The sequence below is a fragment of the Salmo salar genome, chromosome 13 (assembly GCF_965601325.2).
Source record: "Salmo salar chromosome 13, fSalSal1, whole genome shotgun sequence".
Lineage (NCBI taxonomy): Eukaryota > Metazoa > Chordata > Actinopteri > Salmoniformes > Salmonidae > Salmo > Salmo salar.
The window spans coordinates 80,697,131-80,715,341 of NC_138303.1; the positions used below are offsets into that span (position 1 = coordinate 80,697,131).

Here is an 18,211-nt window from a genome sequence, read left to right on the forward strand (position 1 = left end):
TAAGTCGTTTAAGTTCAGACTGGAGTATAGAATCCTTGGTCTAAGCTGTGTGTTGTTCAGTGGCTGTAGGCTCCTCTACTCTGCTTTACATGTCACTACAGCAGACGCATTCTTTAGATTTACAGACTGAAATGGCTGTGTCTTCTGAATAAGTGCCTGACCCCTCAGATGAAATGGCCGGAGATGGGGAGAAAGAGAGAGAGAGAGGACTCTTTCATGCAGACAGTTTTGGAATAATAAGGGCAGTGTGACGCAAGGCTGGAACACATCCATACAAACACAGGCTCCAGCGTTCCAGCCAAGCGTCGGTTATTGATAAGGGGCTAGCTGGCGTCATAGGTTTTTGTTTGCTGTTTGTGCCGGGTTTTTTTCCCCCGTAGTGCAGCAGGCTTTCAAAGGAAACAGATTAAAGGTCCTTTACACAGACAGAGAGAGAGAGCCCCTGGAGCGTAATGAAATCAATGGCTACTGGAACATGCCATTCCTTCAGCCCCAACCCCTTGTGTGTGTGTGACTCTGTATGCCTGGCATGTATAACGGAGGCCCCATCATAATATATGACATTTAGCTGACGCTTTTATCTAAAGTGACATACAGTCAAACATACATACATTCTCTGAATTGGTGGCCCCAATGGGAATCATACCCACAATCCTGGCTTTGCATGTGCCATGCTCTACCAACTGAGCCACAGAGAATCACAAGAGCACACAGCCCTATCCCTGAGAGATATTGACGTAGTGTAGTGGCATTAGGGCTCCCTCCCCGGCCTAGGAGGCCATGGCATTTCTCACATACACTGGTAGCCTTGTCTGGAAATCTCATTAGTACAGTCAGTACAGAGACGTTTGTTCGTTCCCCTCTTTTCTCTCTTCTCTCTATTTTTTTTAAGTCTGCCAAAAATAACCTATTCTCAATTGAGACTGAGAGAGCAGAAACAGCTCTCATGAGCTGGAGGCACCTGTGTACTTTCTGCATTTAGACAAGAGATTTCCCTCTTGTTATGTGGTTTAGACTGTGTGTATTAAAAATGTATTTAAAACAGTTTCATATAGACTGTTTCTGCTATAGCCTTTTATCCATTATCAATATATTTTGATTGTGTTTGATCAGCTATATCCTATTGGTTTTGTTTCTTTGCATTTGTTTTGTGCACAAGATTGATCTCTCTTGTCTGTCTCTCACTCACTCACTCTTTCTTTCTTTCTTTCTTTCTTTCTTTCTTTCTTTCTTTCTTTCTTTCTTTCTTTCTTTCTTTCTTTCTTTCTTTCTTTCTTTCTCTCTTGGTCTGTCTCTCTCTCACTCTCTCTCTCTCTGTCTTTCTCGCTCTCTTTCTGTCTTTCTCTCTCCCTGTCTCTCAGGGGGAGGATGGAGCAGCAGGTCTGTCAGATGGTAAGGATCCTCTGTCTGTCTCTGCTGTACTGTGCAGCTCTGTGCTCTGTTAGATGACAGGGATATTACCTGGGTCCACAGCCTACCAGAGTGACAGCAGTAGCAGCCTAAGCCAGCCTTTGATGATGGTGTGAAACCATACTGTAGCTTACCACCTGTCTGTCATGGGCTTCACTCAGCAACAGTAAATGCAGTCAATCAGTCTGAGCCATCATACTGTGGTGTATCTATAACTCATACCACATATGATTTGTAATGGTAAAGTCTTATCTAGATTCCTCAGGCATGTAGACGCATTAGTAGGTTTTATTCAGACTTAATTCAGATATGTTTTATTGGGGTGTTATAGCACATATATATGTGTACTAGCTATTGAATGCAGCCTCAGGAATAGGCCCACATGTAATACTGACAGGCTCTGACGTCAAGGTATATTTGGGAGCTACAGGTGGGTTACCAACCTAATCCCTGTGTGTTCCTTCTCCGCCAGACGCAGCGCGGGCAGCCGCACACGCACGCACTGCCTCCACCAGTCTGATCCATGAGACAGATTTGGCTGTGTCCATCAACGACCTGGACAACCTCTTCAACTCAGACGAGGACGAACTCACGGTCAGTACGGTGTGTGTGTGTGTGTGTGTGCGTGCGTGCGTGCGTGCGAGAGAGAGAGAGAAGAGGATGAACTTGCGGTCATTGGGGCCTGCCAGCACTACAGCCTGCCCGCTGCACTAAACCACAATAAATATCCCATTAGCTAGAGTACCGCCTGGCAAGTGTGTGTGTGTGTGTGCGCATCTGAGTGTGTGTGTGTGTGTGTGTGTTGGTGAGCCAGAATGTTGCGTGCATGCAGTACATCAGCGTCTATGGCTGACATGTCACCCTACAACACATTGCAGTGTTATTGGCTACGTTTACACAGACACTGATTCGGATCTTTTGCCCAATTATTGGCTAAATATCTGCTCTGATTTGTCAAAAGCTTGTGTAACCGCGGCTTAGATTCAAAAAGGCTTTCCCCAACCCCCGCCCCAAAGGTGGATATGGATGGCTTCCAAAGGGCTCTGTTCTGACTTTGGCCCCCACAGAACAGTCACAGTCCAACCCCCTCTGAGACTGTCTGGCACCAACAACACTGCAAGAACACACTGAGGGCTGCAATGCCACCGCTGGGTTACGGCCTGCCAACAGGGTTCCCCATCCCCTCACTACAGGGGATTTGTTGTTGTGGAACTAACATCACATCGATTTGTTGACTGTCACTGTTCTCGGGTTTCAGAAAATGTGTAATATTGATTTATGTTGTGTTCATTTAAATTAAACGTTATACAGTTTAGTCTCGTTGAGATAAAATATATATAGAGACATGTCATTTCATTTTCTGTGTTGTTTTTGTGAATAAACTTTTGAATCTTATTTTTGCCATGTCTTTGTTTATATTCAACAGCCTGGTTCCAGACGAGCGGTGAATGGAACAGGTGATAAATTTGGCAACAAGGAACCAAAGCCAGCCACTCTGGACCCAGTCTCTTGCATTAGTAAGCCTGCTTCTCCCTGCTCTCAGATCAGCCTGTTCAATCAGCTCCTAGCTCAATGCTTATGGGATAGGATACCCCTAAGCTTTCCCCACTCCTCAGCCTAAGGATGATGCACTGAAAATGTGCTTGAGGCAACTCAAACCCATGCAGAAACTCATAATATAACACTTGGAAAGCACAGCCTGTTCATACTCATTCATTCACTAATGAAGCATGAAACTTCTTCAGTCACTAGTCTCAGCACATGTTTACATTCCAGGATCCTTATGTATCAGGCATCTCAGTAGGAGTGCTGATCTAATATCAGGTCTCCATGTTCATAAGGCAAAAGGCAAAACTGATCATAGATCAGCACTCCTACTCAGAGACACTTGATACGTACAGGCCCAGAGATGTTGTTTACCTATGCTGCGCCCCCTTGTGGCGATAAGAGTTCTACAGATGTCACTGGCTGTCTGAGCAACCCTGCTCCACTCCAAACAGACAGCTCTGAGCCATGGGGCAGGAACAAGAGTCTCATTATCTACCCCTCTATGTGACTAGTGTATAGCTTTGTGTGTGAAACAAGGTGCTTGTTGCCTCAGCAGTTAGACTGTCAAACTGTTGATCGTACCTGTTGAGCCATGGCTGCCTTTGAGACTTCAGATCTTCACTTGTTGTTGTCACTGAATGAGAACCTTGATTCATCTCTAGTCTCTAACGCCCCCTCCTCTCTTTCTTCATTTATACCTATCTTTCCCCTCTCCTCCCTCTATCTGCTCTAGGCTCGGCAGATTTGCACCAGATGTTCCCCACTCCCCCCAGCCTGGAGCAGCACATCATGGGCTACTCTCCCATGAACATGGGCAGTAAGGAGTATGGCGGCCTGGAGGTCGGACAGGGCATGACCAACCTGGACGGTACCTCGTCCCTTGGGGGACACTTCAAGATCGAGGTGGAGGAAGGCTACTGCAGCCCCAAGCCACAGGAAATCAAGGTGGGTTTGGCCCCTAATTTTCAACTTGACCCCTATCTGACCCTGATTAGGAGTCATGGATAATTCCTCTGCATCACCTAACTGTTGCTGAACTTAGAACTGCTGGTGTTTTCTAGCCTAACCTTGCCAAGGAGTTACAATAAGGATGAATGTGAAATGAATAAGTCAATTGAAGTCATAGTACTGTAGCCTCAGTGTACATACAGCACATGGTCTAACCCCAGTGTCATACGCCACCGCTCCCTGTCTCTCCCCACAGGACTTCTCGTTTGTGTACAAGCCGGAGCTGTGCCAGGCATTTGTGGGCTGCTCCATGTTTGCCCCCCTCAAGACCCTGCCCAGCCAGTGTCTGCCCCCAATCAAGATGCCAGACGAGTGCATCTACAGGCCCAGCTGGACCACCGTGGGCAAACAGGAGATGCTCAACCACCCCCATGTGCCTTCCATGGCCTACCTCAACAAAGACAGGTAAACATATTTCCTTCAAGTACATAGTCCAGAAACCACTTATCTCCTCACTTGCCATTGCATTGGTGTGTGGTTGTGCATTTGAATTGTCTGATATAGTAAATCAATCAATCAGTCAATCTCTATATGAACCACTCATAACCAATGTGTTTTGTCTGAATGCCTAACTGCTAGGGGCCCATCTGCTATGGGAGGGCTGTCTGTCTGCGTGGCTAACTGACTGTCTCAGGACCCTCTCCTCTGCTTCTAAAGCCTGTGGAACCAATGGAGACTTTCCCAGCTGCTCCAAGGATTTTTTTACAATTTGTAATGCTCATCTGTGCTGAGGGATACTGAAGCTGCAGTGTAATTTAGACTTAGACGATACAGACCCACACACACACATACACACACACACACACACACACACACACACACACACACACACACACACACACACACACACACACACACTTGGGTTTATCCCCCTACCCCCTGAGGAGCCTGTTCCATTCCTCAGGCATGGCTGATTGAGAGGAGGGGAGATGAGTATAGAAAGCATGGTGGTGATTGAAGGTGAGGATTATTAACCCTCAGTACTGAGCCTGGTCTATCAAATCAAGTCAAATTGTATTGGTCACATACACATATGTAGCAGATGTAATTGCGGGGGTAGCGAAATGCTTGTCTTCCTAGCTCCAACAGTGCCGTAGTATCGAACAGTGCAGTTGTATCGAAAAACGATTCACAACGATACACACAAATCTATAAGTAAATAAATATTAGATTGAGCAATGTCGGAGTGGCTTTGACTAAAATACAGTAGAATAGAATACAGAATTGTACATATGAGATGAGTAAAGCACTATGTAAACATTATTAAAGTGACTAGTGTTCCATTATTAAAGTGGCCAGTGATTCTAAGTCTATGTATATAGGGCAGTAGCCTCTAAGGTGCAGGGTTGAGTAGCCGGGTGGTAGCCGGCTAGTGATGGCTGTTTAACAGTCTGATGGCCTTAAGATAGGTGTTTTTCAGTCTCTCTGTCCCAGCTTTGATGCACCTGTACTGACCTCGCCTTCTGGATGATAGTGGGGTGAACAGGCAGTGGCTCGGGTGGTTGATGTCCTTGATGATCTTTTTGTCCTTCCTGTGACACCGGGTGCTATAGATGTCCTGGAGGGCAGGTAGTTTGCCCCCCAGTGATGCGTTGGCCAGACCGCACCACCATCTGGAGAGCCCTGTGGTTGCGGGCGGTGCAGGAGAAGGTGGAAATCTTCAAGTTCCTCGGCGGACACATCACTGATGATCTGAAATGGTCCACCCACACAAACTTCAGGAGGCTGAAGAAATTTGACTTGGCCCCTAAAACCCTCACAAATTTTTACAGATGCACAATTGAGAGCATCCTGTTGCGCTGTATCACTGCCTGGTACGGCAACCGCTGCATATGGATGTGGATAGGGCCGTGCTCCCGCTGCTGTTTCCTGAAGTCCACAATCAGCTCCTTTTGTTGACGTTGAGGGAGAGGTTATTTTCCTGGCACCACTATCCCAGGGAGTTTATCATTTTCAACCATTTTACAGGCCTCCTAAACAAAAACTCCCAATGAGTAGTACTGTTATTGCGGACCTTTTTCCTAGTAGTGTAATTACCATAGGGTGGCAATTGAGTGATTTGAAGTTCTATTTTAATAGTAATGGCAAAACCAGGTCTGTTTCCCTAATATATGGCTGTATGATCATAGCTGTACCTCTCTGCATAATTTGGGGCACACCTGTTTAAGGGCTTAGAGGACAGCACGTAACCTAGTGGTTAAGAGCGTTGGGCCAGTATTTACATGTTTTATTTAACCTTTTATTTAACTAGGCAAGTCAGTTAAGAACAAGTTCTTATTTACAATGACGGCCTACCCCGGCCAAAGCCTCCCTAACCTGGACGACGCTGGGACAATTGTGCGCCGCCCTATGGGACCCCTTGTGATACAGCCCGGGATCAAACCAGGGTCTGTAGTGACATCTCTAGCACTGAGATGCAGTGCCTTAGACCACTGCGCCACTCAGCAGTCCAGTAACTGAAAGGTTGCTGGTTTGAATCCCCAGGCTGACTAGGTGGAGAGAAACAATCTGCCGATGTGCCTTTGAGCAAGGCACTTAACCCTAATTGCTCCTGTAAGTCGCTCTTGATAAGAACGTCTGCCAATTGGACCTTGCTGTTCCATTGTCTGGGTAGAGGGGGGTATAGATGGGGCCTCTGTTCCTTGCAGAGTGCTAAGAATGGCAGTAAAGGCCCAGGATGTCATGGGAAAGCCCTATAAGCTGGTCATGCTGTTTTTACGAACCTCACTACTTAACCTGCGCTACTGCCGTGTAAGGGCTGCATCCCAAATAGCACTCTATTTCCTTTATAGTGCACTATGGGCCCTGATCAAAGGTAGTTCACTCTATAGGGGTGGAGAGAGAGGGAGGAGGCAGGGGCCTATTGCTTTAGGTTCAGCCACGATTTGTTTCTTTCTCACACATGTAAGTAGCCTAGGTATGGACAGGGACAGGCTGTGCTGTGCTCTCCTCCCTCTTTAGCTCTCATCACAGCTGCTCTCCTCTCGCAAGGCCCAAAAATACTCTTCTCCCTCATTGAGGGGCTGCTTCAAATGGCAGCACCTTCCGCAGTGGCATTGGGATACCCCGATAGACAGCCAGGCAGCCACTTTTCTCTGCTTTTTTGTTAACCATTCCCCCTCTTGACGGTTGTTGTGTTGTTTACCTCTGCTGTGTAATGGAGGTTTAGTTGATACTGAAATGAACTGTTGATTGTTGTGTTACTGTATACCAAGCTCTGGTTTGTTGTGTTGTTTTGAATCAAGCTCTAGCACAGGGTTCCCCAGTTGGCGACCTGCGGGACGAATTTGTCCTGCGGGTGGTTTTATTTGGCCCACCAATGTTTTGTTGTTGTTGAATTTTCATTGTTGGACATAAAAAATTGTAGAAACACCAGGAAATCAGCTCCAAGCGATTTTAATTTGAGAAATATGTTCCTAGGTATTTCCACGCATAGTAGAGAGACGTGATCATAATTATACAAATGTAAGCAGTCTACAAATTATTTGTAATTATGTTGCGTCCCCCGACCATCCGTTCAAGAAAAAAATCATCCCGCGGCTGAATCTAGTTGATGATCCCTGCTCTAGCATATTGTCCCCACAGGCTGGTTTGTGTGACTGATTCCTCTCTTCACTTCTCTCTGCCACAGTAACATCCCCAGTGTGGGCAGTGCCATGGACCAGGACTACAGCCAGAGCTACACACCCCAGACCCATACGCCCTTCATGTCCAACAGTGCCCCCCCCAGCAACAGTGGCACGGGCATCCTGCCCTCCCCGGCCACCCCGCGCTTCTCCGCCCCCACACCACGCACTCCCCGTACCCCACGCACCCCAAGAGGGCCCGCCAGTGTCCAGGGTTCGCTCAAGTATGAGAACTCGGACCTCTACTCGCCTGCCTCTACCCCCTCCACCTGTCGACCCCTCAACTCAGTGGAACCTGCCACCGTGCCCTCCATCCCCGAGGCCCACAGCCTCTACGTCACCCTCATCCTCTCTGAGTCCGTCATGAACCTCTTCAAGGACTGCAACTTCGACAGCTGCTGCATCTGCGTGTGCAACATGAACATCAAGGGGGCCGACGTGGGGGTGTACCTGAGCGACCCCACGGGAGAGGCCCAGTACCCCTGCACCTGCGGCTTCAGCGCAGTCGTCAACCGCCGCTACGGCAACAGCTCGGGCCTATTTCTGGAGGACGAGCTGGACATCATCGGACGCGACTCGGACGTCAGCCGCGAGGCGGAGAAGCGCTTCGAGGCGCTGCGGCAACACTCGCTGGAGAGGACAGGGGGAGGAGGAGGAGGGAGGGGAGAGAGGGTACCAGATGAGCTGATCTTACTGCTACAGGACCAGTGCACCAACCCCTTCTCGCCCATGGCTGGGATGGAGCCTGACAGCCTGGCAGCGCGGGGGGCCGGGGGTTGTCCAGTGCCGGCCTGTGTGAGGGTGGAGGAGAGGGACTACCATAGTGACTGCTACATGGCCCTGGAGCACGGCCGCCAGTTCATGGACAACATGTCAGGAGGCAAGGTGGACGAGGCCCTGGTCAAGACCACCTGTCTACACCGCTGGTCCAAACAAAATGGTAGAAAAGAAAAACACAATTTTGTTGTTCTAACCATCCTTAAAATCCATGTCTGATACATTGATACCTTGTTCTTTGCATTTGGCCCTTTAGAGCTTCAGTTGGCTAGCATAACTAACCAACAGAAACCAGTCTGTTCATTTTTCCTGCCAGTTAGCGGTATGTTTATATTTCTAGTTATATTTCTCTCCTCCTTCTCCTCTCCCCAGCGGTGGACATCACTGCTCTGTGCTCTCAGGACGTGCTGCGGGTGCTGCTCTCCCTCCAGCCTGTACTCCAGGATGCCATCCAGAAGAAGAGGACGGTGCGCTCCTGGGGCGTTCAGGGACCCCTCACCTGGCAGCAGTTCCACAAGATGGCTGGACGGGGCTCCTACGGTAAGCCACCAGGAACTAAATTCTCCAAGAGCTAAAAACTCACGTAGGCAGATACGGTACAGATCAGTAGTCATCTCAGTCACACTGCTCTAGTCCAGATGTCAGCTCAGTGGGGAAGCTGCCACTGCTGCTGTGATGGGTTCACTTTGGGCTTTCAATCCTTCTCTGAGAGGTGACGGGTGGCACGCTGGCTTGTTTAAGTAATTACTCACTATCTTCCCTCTGTTCCTCTCCTCCTCTTCACCTTCTCTTATACCTCTCCCCCCCACTCTCCACTCCTCACCCCTGCCCCCCTACTCATCTCTTCACCTTCACTTCTCTCTCCTGCCTCTCTCTTCCTGCATCCTTCCTTCTCCTCCCCCTCCCTTCTTCTTCCTTTCATCAGGCACAGATGAGTCTCCTGAGCCTCTGCCCATCCCTACCTTCCTGGTGGGTTATGAGTATGACTTTGTGGTGCTGTCGCCCTTCGGCCTGCCCTACTGGGAGAAGCTGCTGCTGGACCCCTTCGGCTCTCACAGGGACGTTGGCTATCTGGTGGTCTGTCCCGACAACGAGGCCCTGCTCCAGGGGGCCAAGAACTTCTTCAGGGACCTCACCGCCGTCTACGAAGTAAGGCTGGAGAATGTTACAACGTTAACGTCCATTTACCATGCAAGAGATGGGGCATCTTTGGACAGCTGAAGCAAGATATTTTTCTTCCGGAAAATTTTATTTTTCAATGAAAATGACCATAGGAGTTGTGAGTTAAGAGGATATGACCATAGGAGTTAGGAGTTAAGAGGCTATGACCATAGGAGTTGGGAGTTAAGAGGCTATGACCATAGGAGTTGGGAGTTAAGAGGCTATGACCATAGGAGTTGGGAGTTAAGAGGCTATGACCATAGGAGTTGGGAGTTAAGAGGATATGACCATAGGAGTTGGGAGTTAAGAGGATATGACCATAGGAGTTGGGAGTTAAGAGGATATGACCATAGGAGTTGGGAGTTAAGAGGATATGACATTTTGGGAAGTGAATTGAAATGTCAGTGTGAAAAATAGAAAACTCCTAATTGAAAACAAAGGGCACATTTCAATTATTGAATGAAATGGAATTGAAATGGAATTGACCCATACCTTGCTAGAGGCTTAGTGTACGTATTGATGACAGAAAAAAGAGCCTGTCTCCTTCAGTTCTGTACCATTCCTTATTGGACTGTCTACCTTGACATAAATTCACTCAAGTCGTTCCTGTGCTGTTGTCTAACCATTCCGCCATCCCTCCTCTCTTTCCCTCCCTCCTTCTTCTCCTTCCATCCCTACCCCCACTCTCCATGTGCCCTGCAGTCATGTCGTCTGGGCCAACACCGCCCCATCTCAAAAGACCACCCGGACGGCATCGTGAGAGTGGGTGGAGCGGCCGCCAAGAAGCTGGCGGAGCAGCCTGTCAGCGATTGGTTCCTCAAGGCTGCCAGCGGCAACAGTGACGCCTTCGCCAAGCTCAAGCTTTACGCTCAAGTCTGCCGCTACGACCTTGGTAGGTTCCAATGACTACACGGTTGGGGAATTGGCCGGCGTCGGACCTTTCGGTACCTGCCATCCCCATATTGCCAAGAACATGGTTTTACAACGTGGTTTCTATTGTTCTTTATACACTGCTCAAAAAAATAAAGGGAACACTTAAACAACACATCCTAGATCTGAATGAAAGAAATAATCTTATTAAATACTTTTTTCTTTACATTAGTTGAATGTGCTGACAACAAAAATCACACAAAAATAATCAATGGAAATCCAATTTATCAACCCATGGAGGTCTGGATTTGGAGTCACACTCAAAATTAAAGTTGAAAACCACACTACAGGCTGATCCAACTTTGATGTAATGTCCTTAAAACAAGTCAAAATGAGTCTCAGTAGTGTGTGTGGCCTCCACGTGCCTGTATGACCTCCCTACAACGCCTGGGCATGCTCCTGATGAGGTGGCGGATGGTCTCCTGAGGGATCTCCTCCCAGACCTGGACTAAAGCATCCGCCAACTCCTGGACAGTCTGTGGTGCAATGTGGCGTTGGTGGATGGAGCGAGACATGATGTCCCAGATGTGCTCAATTGGATTCAGGTCTGGGGTACGGGCGGGCCAGTCCATAGCATCAATGCCTTCCTCTTGCAGGAACTGCTGACACACTCCAGCCACATGAGGTCTAGCATTGTCTTGCATTAGGAGGAACCCAGGGCCAACCGCACCAGAATATGGTCTCACAAGGGGTCTGAGGATCTCATCTCAGTACCTAATGGCAGTCAGGCTACCTCTGGCGAGCACATGGAGGGCTGTGCGGCCCCCCAAAGAAATGCCACCCCACACCATGACTGACCCACCGCCAAACTGGTCATACTGGAGGATGTTGCAGGCAGCAGAACGTTCTCCACTGCGTCTCCAGACTCTGTCACGTCTGTCACGTGCTCAGTGTGAACCTGCTTTCATCTGTGAAGAGCACAGGGCGCCAGTGGCGAATTTGCCAATCTTGGTGTTCTCTGGCAAATGCAAAACGTCCTGCACGGTGTTGGGCTGTAAGCACAACCCCCACCTGTGGACGTCGGGCCCTCATACCACCCTCATGGAGTCTGTTTCTGACCGTTTGAGCAGACACATGCACATTTGTGGCCTGCTGGAGGTCATTTTGCAGGGCTCTGGCAGTGCTTCTCCTGCTCCTCCTTGCACAAAGGCGGAGGTAGTGGTCCTGCTGCTGGGTTGTTGCCCTCCTACGGCCTCCTCCACGTCTCCTGATGTACTGGCCTGTCTCCTGGTAGCGCCTCCATGCTCTGGACACTACGCTGACAGACACAGCAAACCTTCTTGCCACAGCTCGCATTGATGTGCCATCCTGGATGAGCTGCACTACCTGAGCCACTTGTGTGGGTTGTAGACTGCGTCTCATGCTACCACTAGAGTGAAAGCACCGCCAGCATTCAAAAGTGACCAAAACATCAGCCAGGAAGCATAGGAACTGAGAAGTGGTCTGTGGTCACCACCTGCAGAACCACTCCTTTATTGGGGATGTCTTGCTAATTGCCTATAATTTCCACCTGTTGTCTATTCCATTTGCACAACAGCATGTGAAATTTATTGTCAATCAGTGTTGCTTCCTAAGTGGACAGTTTGATTTCACAGAAGTGTGATTGACTTGGAGTTACATTGTGTTGTTTAAGTGTTCCCTTTATTTTTTGGAGCAGTGTATATATATTGGTTTCTAAAGTATAATGCTAGGTCGTTCACATAGCTTATGAATGAGATTGTGTTAAAGGTTGTTTGACTACTGTTAACCTGTGCTTTCTGCTCCTGTCTCTCCCCTCAGCTCCATACCTCGCCTCGCAGCCTTTACACAGCTCACTCCTCGCACAGCCCACACCCCCTCCCTCCAGCCAATCCTCATCCATGCAATCCTCCGGCTCCTCCTCCACCACCTCGACCGGCCCCCAAAACTCAGCGACCCCCGGAGGCCCCTCCCTCCCCAACAGCAGCGGCAGCGCGCCTAGCAACAGCACGGGTGTAGCCAACAGTGCCAACAGCGCGGCATCATCAGGGAGCCTGCCCAGCAGCGGGATGCAGTCTGCCAAGCCCAGCTCTTTCCCTCCCTTTGGGACCATGGGCTTGCAGAACCAGGGCCTGGATGGTGGCACCCAGGGAGGGCAGCTGGGCCAGCAGGCTGGTTCCCAGAACACAGGACTCCCCGGGGGGGACTCAGCCAGCCAGGCCCAGGCACCCACTGAACCCCTAGAGAGGTAGCTACAACACCAGGGTCCGCATTCACTCATATGTACACACACACACACACACACACACACACACACACACACACACACACACACACACACACACACACACACACACACACACACAGTGCCTGGAGGGAAACCCCATTCCTCGTCCTAACTCCCCTCTCGCTCTTGTCCCCCTCCTCAGCACCATGGAGCGAGAGAAGGTGGGTGTGCCGACAGACGGAGAATCTCACGCCATCACATACCCCCCGGCCATCGTGGTGTACATCGTGGACCCCTTCACCTATGAGGAGCCTGAGGCGGGGTCCAGTGTGTGGACCCTGGGCCTGCTGCGCTGCTACCTGGAGATGCTCCAGTTCCTCCCACCACACATCCGCAACGCTGTCTCTGTACAGGTAACCTCAACACAAGTCTGTGTGTGTTGATGAAATAATGTGTCTGGCATTGTCAAGAAGTGTCCGTTTATTTAGAATAAACTATCACTAACAGTTGCTAAGACTTTGCTTTACTTCTAAAGATGTCCGATGGGACAATCAGTATGAAAGAAGACAGAACTGGGCGCTGTATGTAATGTACAGTAGTTTTATTAGTGTTGTATGCTGACCTCTCAGATCATCCCGTGCCAGTACCTGCTCCAGCCGGTGAGGAGCGAGGAGCGTCATATCTACGCTCAACACCTCAAGTCCCTGGCCTTCTCAGTGTTCTCCCAGTGCAGGCGGCCCCTCCCCGGGTCCACCAACGTCAAGTCACTAACCGGCTTTGGCCCTGGCCTGGCCATCGACACTGCGCTGAAGAGCCCAGAGGTACACAAATCATCACTGACCAACATTATCCTAACATGATCCTAATTAATATGCAGCTCCTACACCAGAGATGGGCATGTCTGGACCACAGGGACAGCTGTGTCTGAATCAGTGATTTGATTTAGATTGTGGAAACCAGGTGTAGGAAAGCATCGACTTGAATGGATGAATGAAGTGGCAGGGAGAGCAGTAAACCAGCGGACACAACCTCCCCTGAGAACCAGGGTTTCCCAACCCCGTCATAGCCTGACCCTCCCCTCTGCTCCTCAGCCCTCTGATCCTCAGCCCTCTGCTCCTCGGCCCTCTGATCCTCAGCCCTCTGCTCCTCAGCCCTCTGCTCTCGAGCCCTCTGCTCTCCAGCCCTCTGCTCCTTAGCCCACTGCTCTCCAGCCCTCTGCTCTCCAGCCCTCTGCTCCTTAGCCCTCTGCTCTCCAGCCCTCTGCTCTCCAGCCCTCTGCTCTTCAGCCCTCTGCTCTCCAGCCCTCTGCTCTCCAGCCCTCTGCTCTCCAGCCCTCTGCTCTCCAGCCCTCTGCTCTCCAGCCCTCTGCTCCTTAGCCCTCTGCTCTCGAGCCCTCTGCTCTCCAGCCCTCTGCTCCTCAGCCCTCTGCTCTCCAGCCCTCTGCTCTCCAGCCCTCTGCTCTCCAGCCCTCTGCTCTCGAGCCCTCTGCTCCTTAGCCCTCTGCTCTCCAGCCCTCTGCTCTCCAGCCCTCTGCTCTCCAGCCCCCTCCTGCCCTCCTCTCCAGCCCTCTGCTCTCCAGCCCTCTGCTCCTTAGCCCTCTGCTCTCGAGCCCTCTGCTCTCGAGCCCTCTGCTCCTTAGCCCTCTGCTCTCCAGCCCTCTGCTCCAGCCCTCTGCTCCTCAGCCCTCTGCTCCTTAGCCCTCTGCTCCTCAGCCCTCTGCTCCCCAGCCCTCTGCTCTCCAGCCCTCTGCTCTCCAGCCCTCTGCTCCTTAGCCCTCTGCTCTCCAGCCCTCTGCTCTCCAGCCCTCTGCTCTCCAGCCCTCTGCTCTCTAGCCCTCTGCTCCTCAGCTCTCTGCTCTCCAGCCCTCTGCACCTTAGCCCTCTGCTCCTCAGCCCTCTGCTCCTTAGCCCTCTGCTCTCCAGCCCTCTGCTCTCCAGCCCTCTGCTCTCCAGCCCTCTGCTCCTCAGCTCTCTGCTCCTTAGCCCTCTGCTCTCCAGCCCTCTGCTCCTTAGCCCTCTGCTCTCCAGCCCTCTGCTCCTTAGCCCTCTGCTCCTTAGCCCTCTGCTCGATAGCCCTCTGCTCTCCAGCCCTCTGCTCCTCAGCCCTCTGCTCCCCAGCCCTCTGCTCTCCAGCCCTCTGCTCTCCAGCCCTCTGCTCCTCAGCCCTCTGCTCCCCAGCCCTCTGCTCCTCAGCCCTCTGCTCTCCAGCCCTCTGCTCTCCAGCCCCCTGCTCTCCAGCCCTCTGCTCTCCAGCCCTCTGCTCCTCAGCCCTCTGCTCTCCAGCCCTCTGCTCCTCAGCCCTCTGCTCTCCAGCCCTCTGCTCCTTAGCCCTCTGCTCTCCAGCCCTCTGCTCTCCAGCCCTCTGCTCCTCAGCCCTCTGCTCCTCCAGCCCTCTGCTCCTCAGCCCTCTGCTCCTCAGCCCTCTGCTCTCCAGCCCCCTGCTCTCCAGCCCCCTGCTCTCCAGCCCTCTGCTCTCCAGCCCTCTGCTCTCCAGCCCTCTGATCCTCAGCCCTCTGCTCTCCAGCCCCCTGCTCTCCAGCCCCCTGCTCTCCAGCCCTCTGCTCTCCAGCCCTCTGCTCCTCAGCCCTCTGCTCTCCAGCCCCCTGCTCTCCAGCCCCCTGCTCTCCAGCCCTCTGCTCCTCAGCCCTCTGCTCTCCAGCCCCCTGCTCTCCAGCCCCCTGCTCTCCAGCCCCCTGCTCTCCAGCCCTCTGCTCTCCAGCCCTCTGATCCTCAGCCCTCTGCTCTGGCCATGTGTAGTGTGCCAGCAAGAGAGGGAGCACTGAGCTGGAGAGAGGGTTATACTAACCCCCTTAGTCCTGGAACAAGACCAGTTGAACCTATAACCCTCTTCCTTCTCTACAGTTTTCTTTCCATTATCTGCTTGGCTAGCTCCCTGAGACGTCCCTAATGGATTCCAGGCTGCAGGTTTAGACAGGGAGAGGCCCTAGACTGGCACCCAATCCTATTTAACTCTCCCAGGCCAGCTAGCCACTCACCCACCACCCACTACATTGCATTTCCCCCTGTACACAGTGGAGTGGAGTGGGTACTAGAGACAAACGCTGAGCTACTTAGCTAGCTGGATAAATGTCATCTCTTCAGGGATTTGGGTGGGGAGAGGGGACAACTGTAGTGACACTTTTGGAATGTTGGCTCAGTCGACTAACCAACTCAGTGATTCTCATACGTCTTTCTAGTCCTGGAGTAGATAGATTTAAGTCCTGGATTGTGTTCAGCAGGGCACAATGTACCCAACCGTGTTGCAATGGAAAACAAAAAGATATCATAGTTATTTGACAAATTTAAGTAGTACCTCCCAGTCAAACATGTTCTGCCTAATAAACACGACCCTTGTATAACCACTAACCCCTAACCTTTGACCCCTCTCTCTCGTCACCCAACAGAGACCAGAGTGTTTGCGGCTATACACGCCTCCCTTCATCTTGGCGCCAACCAAGGACAAGCAGACGGAGCTGGGGGAGACGTTCGGAGAGGCCTCTCAGAAGTACAACGTGCTGTTTGTGGGCTACTGCCTGTCCCATGACCAGCGCTGGCTCCTGGCCACCTGCACTGACCTGTACGGAGAGCTGCTGGAGACCTGCATCATCAGCATCGACGTGCCCAACAGGTGGGACCACCCGACAGCACACACCATCATCATCCTCACCACCATCTAGAGTCATCTAAACCATCTAAACCTCGAGCAGAGCAGAGCATTACAAATGGCAGGCTATTGCAGCTAGCAGTTTTTCTTTTTTAGCAAAACAATGTTTGTTTTGCATTGAGTTTTTCGTTTTTTACGATATACCAGGTAATGATGAAAACTGTCTAATAATGAAGTGTAGTAATGAATATTGCAAGGTCAACAATCTACAACTTTCCTTCCAACCTGGCAACTCTAGTGATTTGTAGTAATAGGTGTTGTGTTAAATGTTCAGCTGTCGTTTCAGAGTGTGACAGAATGTGTGTGTGTGTGTTTTTGTTTCGACACAGAGCGCGGAGGAAAAAAGGCTCTGCCCGGAGGTCGGGCCTGCAGAAGCTGTGGGATTGGTGCTTGGGGCTGGTGCAGATGACATCAGTACCATGGAGGGTGGTGATTGGTCGACTGGGCAGAATGGGACATGGCGAGTTGAAAGGTGAGGTGGAGCATTCTATTTTACTGTTATACGTTTATTTTCTTGCGTTTATCTTGTCTTACTTGTTCACTCACTCGTCTCTCTCTCTCTCCCTCTCTCGCTCTCCTTTCTGCCTCGGTCCCAGACTGGAGTATTCTGTTGAGCAGGAGGAACCTGCAGTCTCTGAGTCGCCGTCTCAAGGAGGTGTGTCGTATGTGTGGCATCTCTGCCTCCGACACTCCCAGCATCCTTAGCGCTTGCCTAGTCGCCATGGAGCCTCAGGGCTCCTTTGTCATCATGCCAGGTACTACGTTCTCCTGCCCTTTGTGTGTGTGTGTGTGTCTGATGGATGATGGCAGCCTATCATAATGCCTGTCGCTCCCTGTTGTTATCAGATTGATGGGTCTGAGGACAGTGCTTCTCTCAGCCATAAACCACTGGTTCTCAAACTCCATTGATTTCTGTGTGATGTGATGGAGACTGGCATGGACCATTGATACTGTGGGTGTATAATATGGGTCTACTGCTGTATATGAGGAGGGGCTGGACTGGTCCCTCCGGACCAGTGGTTTTGGTTAAAGGAGATGGATGTCTCCTCTCCCAGGACTTGGCTTTGACCCAGACATTGTGGGTTATACTCCACAGATCCAATGATAATTATAAAATACAATAGAGCACTGGACTGAATAAAAATGGCCAGTTGAAAGATCGAGTTTGCTTTTATTGGCACCACTTACATTTTTGCTGCATTAATTAAGTGTTGTTACTAATTAATTGACTAATTAATGGATGATAGCTATAGCAGATGCCACCCGTTTCCATTTGCGTGTATACTGTATGCCTTCAATGTAGATTCAATGAAGATGAAGGCATTATTAACCTGTCTCCCTCTTTCTCTCCAGACTCTGTGTCTACAGGCTCAGTGTTTGGCCGCAGCACCACTCTGAACATGCAGACGTCCCAGCTGAGCACTCCTCAGGACACATCCTGTACCCACATCCTGGTGTTTCCCACCTCAGCCTTTGTCCAGGTGGCTAGCTCCAACTACACTACTGACACCAACATAGATATCGCCTTCAACCCCATCCCCGGTGAGTCTACTGTACCTCTGCTCCTCCCTCTGGCCTCAACTCTCAACTTTGACCTTACCTTTTTCTTATCCTTATTGACAATAATTGATTTAGTCCATTGGAAAGAAGTAGTTTTTTGAGTTTCTCTCCTCTTCTCCTCTCCTCCTCTGTTCAGATGGGTCGGACGCCATTGGGATCTTTGACCTGCTGGACCAGGAGAATGACCTGGTGGACCCCGACATCATCAATATCCTGCCCGCCTCGCCCACCACCTCGCCGGTACACTCCCCTGGCGGCCACTACCACCAGGGGGGAGACGGCAGCAAGGTAGGCCCACCACACCACAACATGTCTCACCTGTATAGACTATAAGAGGTACTCT

The 18,211-nt window shown here is 50.8% G+C and overlaps 1 protein-coding gene across 1 annotated transcript in view; it reads left to right on the forward strand.

Annotated features, from left to right (window-relative positions):
- The window catches only part of med13a (mediator complex subunit 13a), a 120,294-nt gene that overhangs the window by 94,925 nt on the left and 7,158 nt on the right, over window positions 1–18,211 (forward strand). Inside the window, exons 11-27 of the mRNA XM_014137886.3 lie at window positions 1,362–1,392; window positions 1,883–2,004; window positions 2,837–2,927; window positions 3,692–3,903; window positions 4,163–4,371; window positions 7,598–8,532; window positions 8,742–8,909; window positions 9,295–9,518; window positions 10,233–10,422; window positions 12,240–12,666; window positions 12,848–13,058; window positions 13,275–13,466; window positions 16,049–16,272; window positions 16,638–16,780; window positions 16,905–17,063; window positions 17,662–17,850; window positions 18,005–18,156. Of these exons, the coding sequence (XP_013993361.3) occupies window positions 1,362–1,392; window positions 1,883–2,004; window positions 2,837–2,927; window positions 3,692–3,903; window positions 4,163–4,371; window positions 7,598–8,532; window positions 8,742–8,909; window positions 9,295–9,518; window positions 10,233–10,422; window positions 12,240–12,666; window positions 12,848–13,058; window positions 13,275–13,466; window positions 16,049–16,272; window positions 16,638–16,780; window positions 16,905–17,063; window positions 17,662–17,850; window positions 18,005–18,156 (3,879 nt within the window). The remainder of the gene's footprint in view (window positions 1–1,361; window positions 1,393–1,882; window positions 2,005–2,836; window positions 2,928–3,691; window positions 3,904–4,162; window positions 4,372–7,597; window positions 8,533–8,741; window positions 8,910–9,294; window positions 9,519–10,232; window positions 10,423–12,239; window positions 12,667–12,847; window positions 13,059–13,274; window positions 13,467–16,048; window positions 16,273–16,637; window positions 16,781–16,904; window positions 17,064–17,661; window positions 17,851–18,004; window positions 18,157–18,211) is intronic.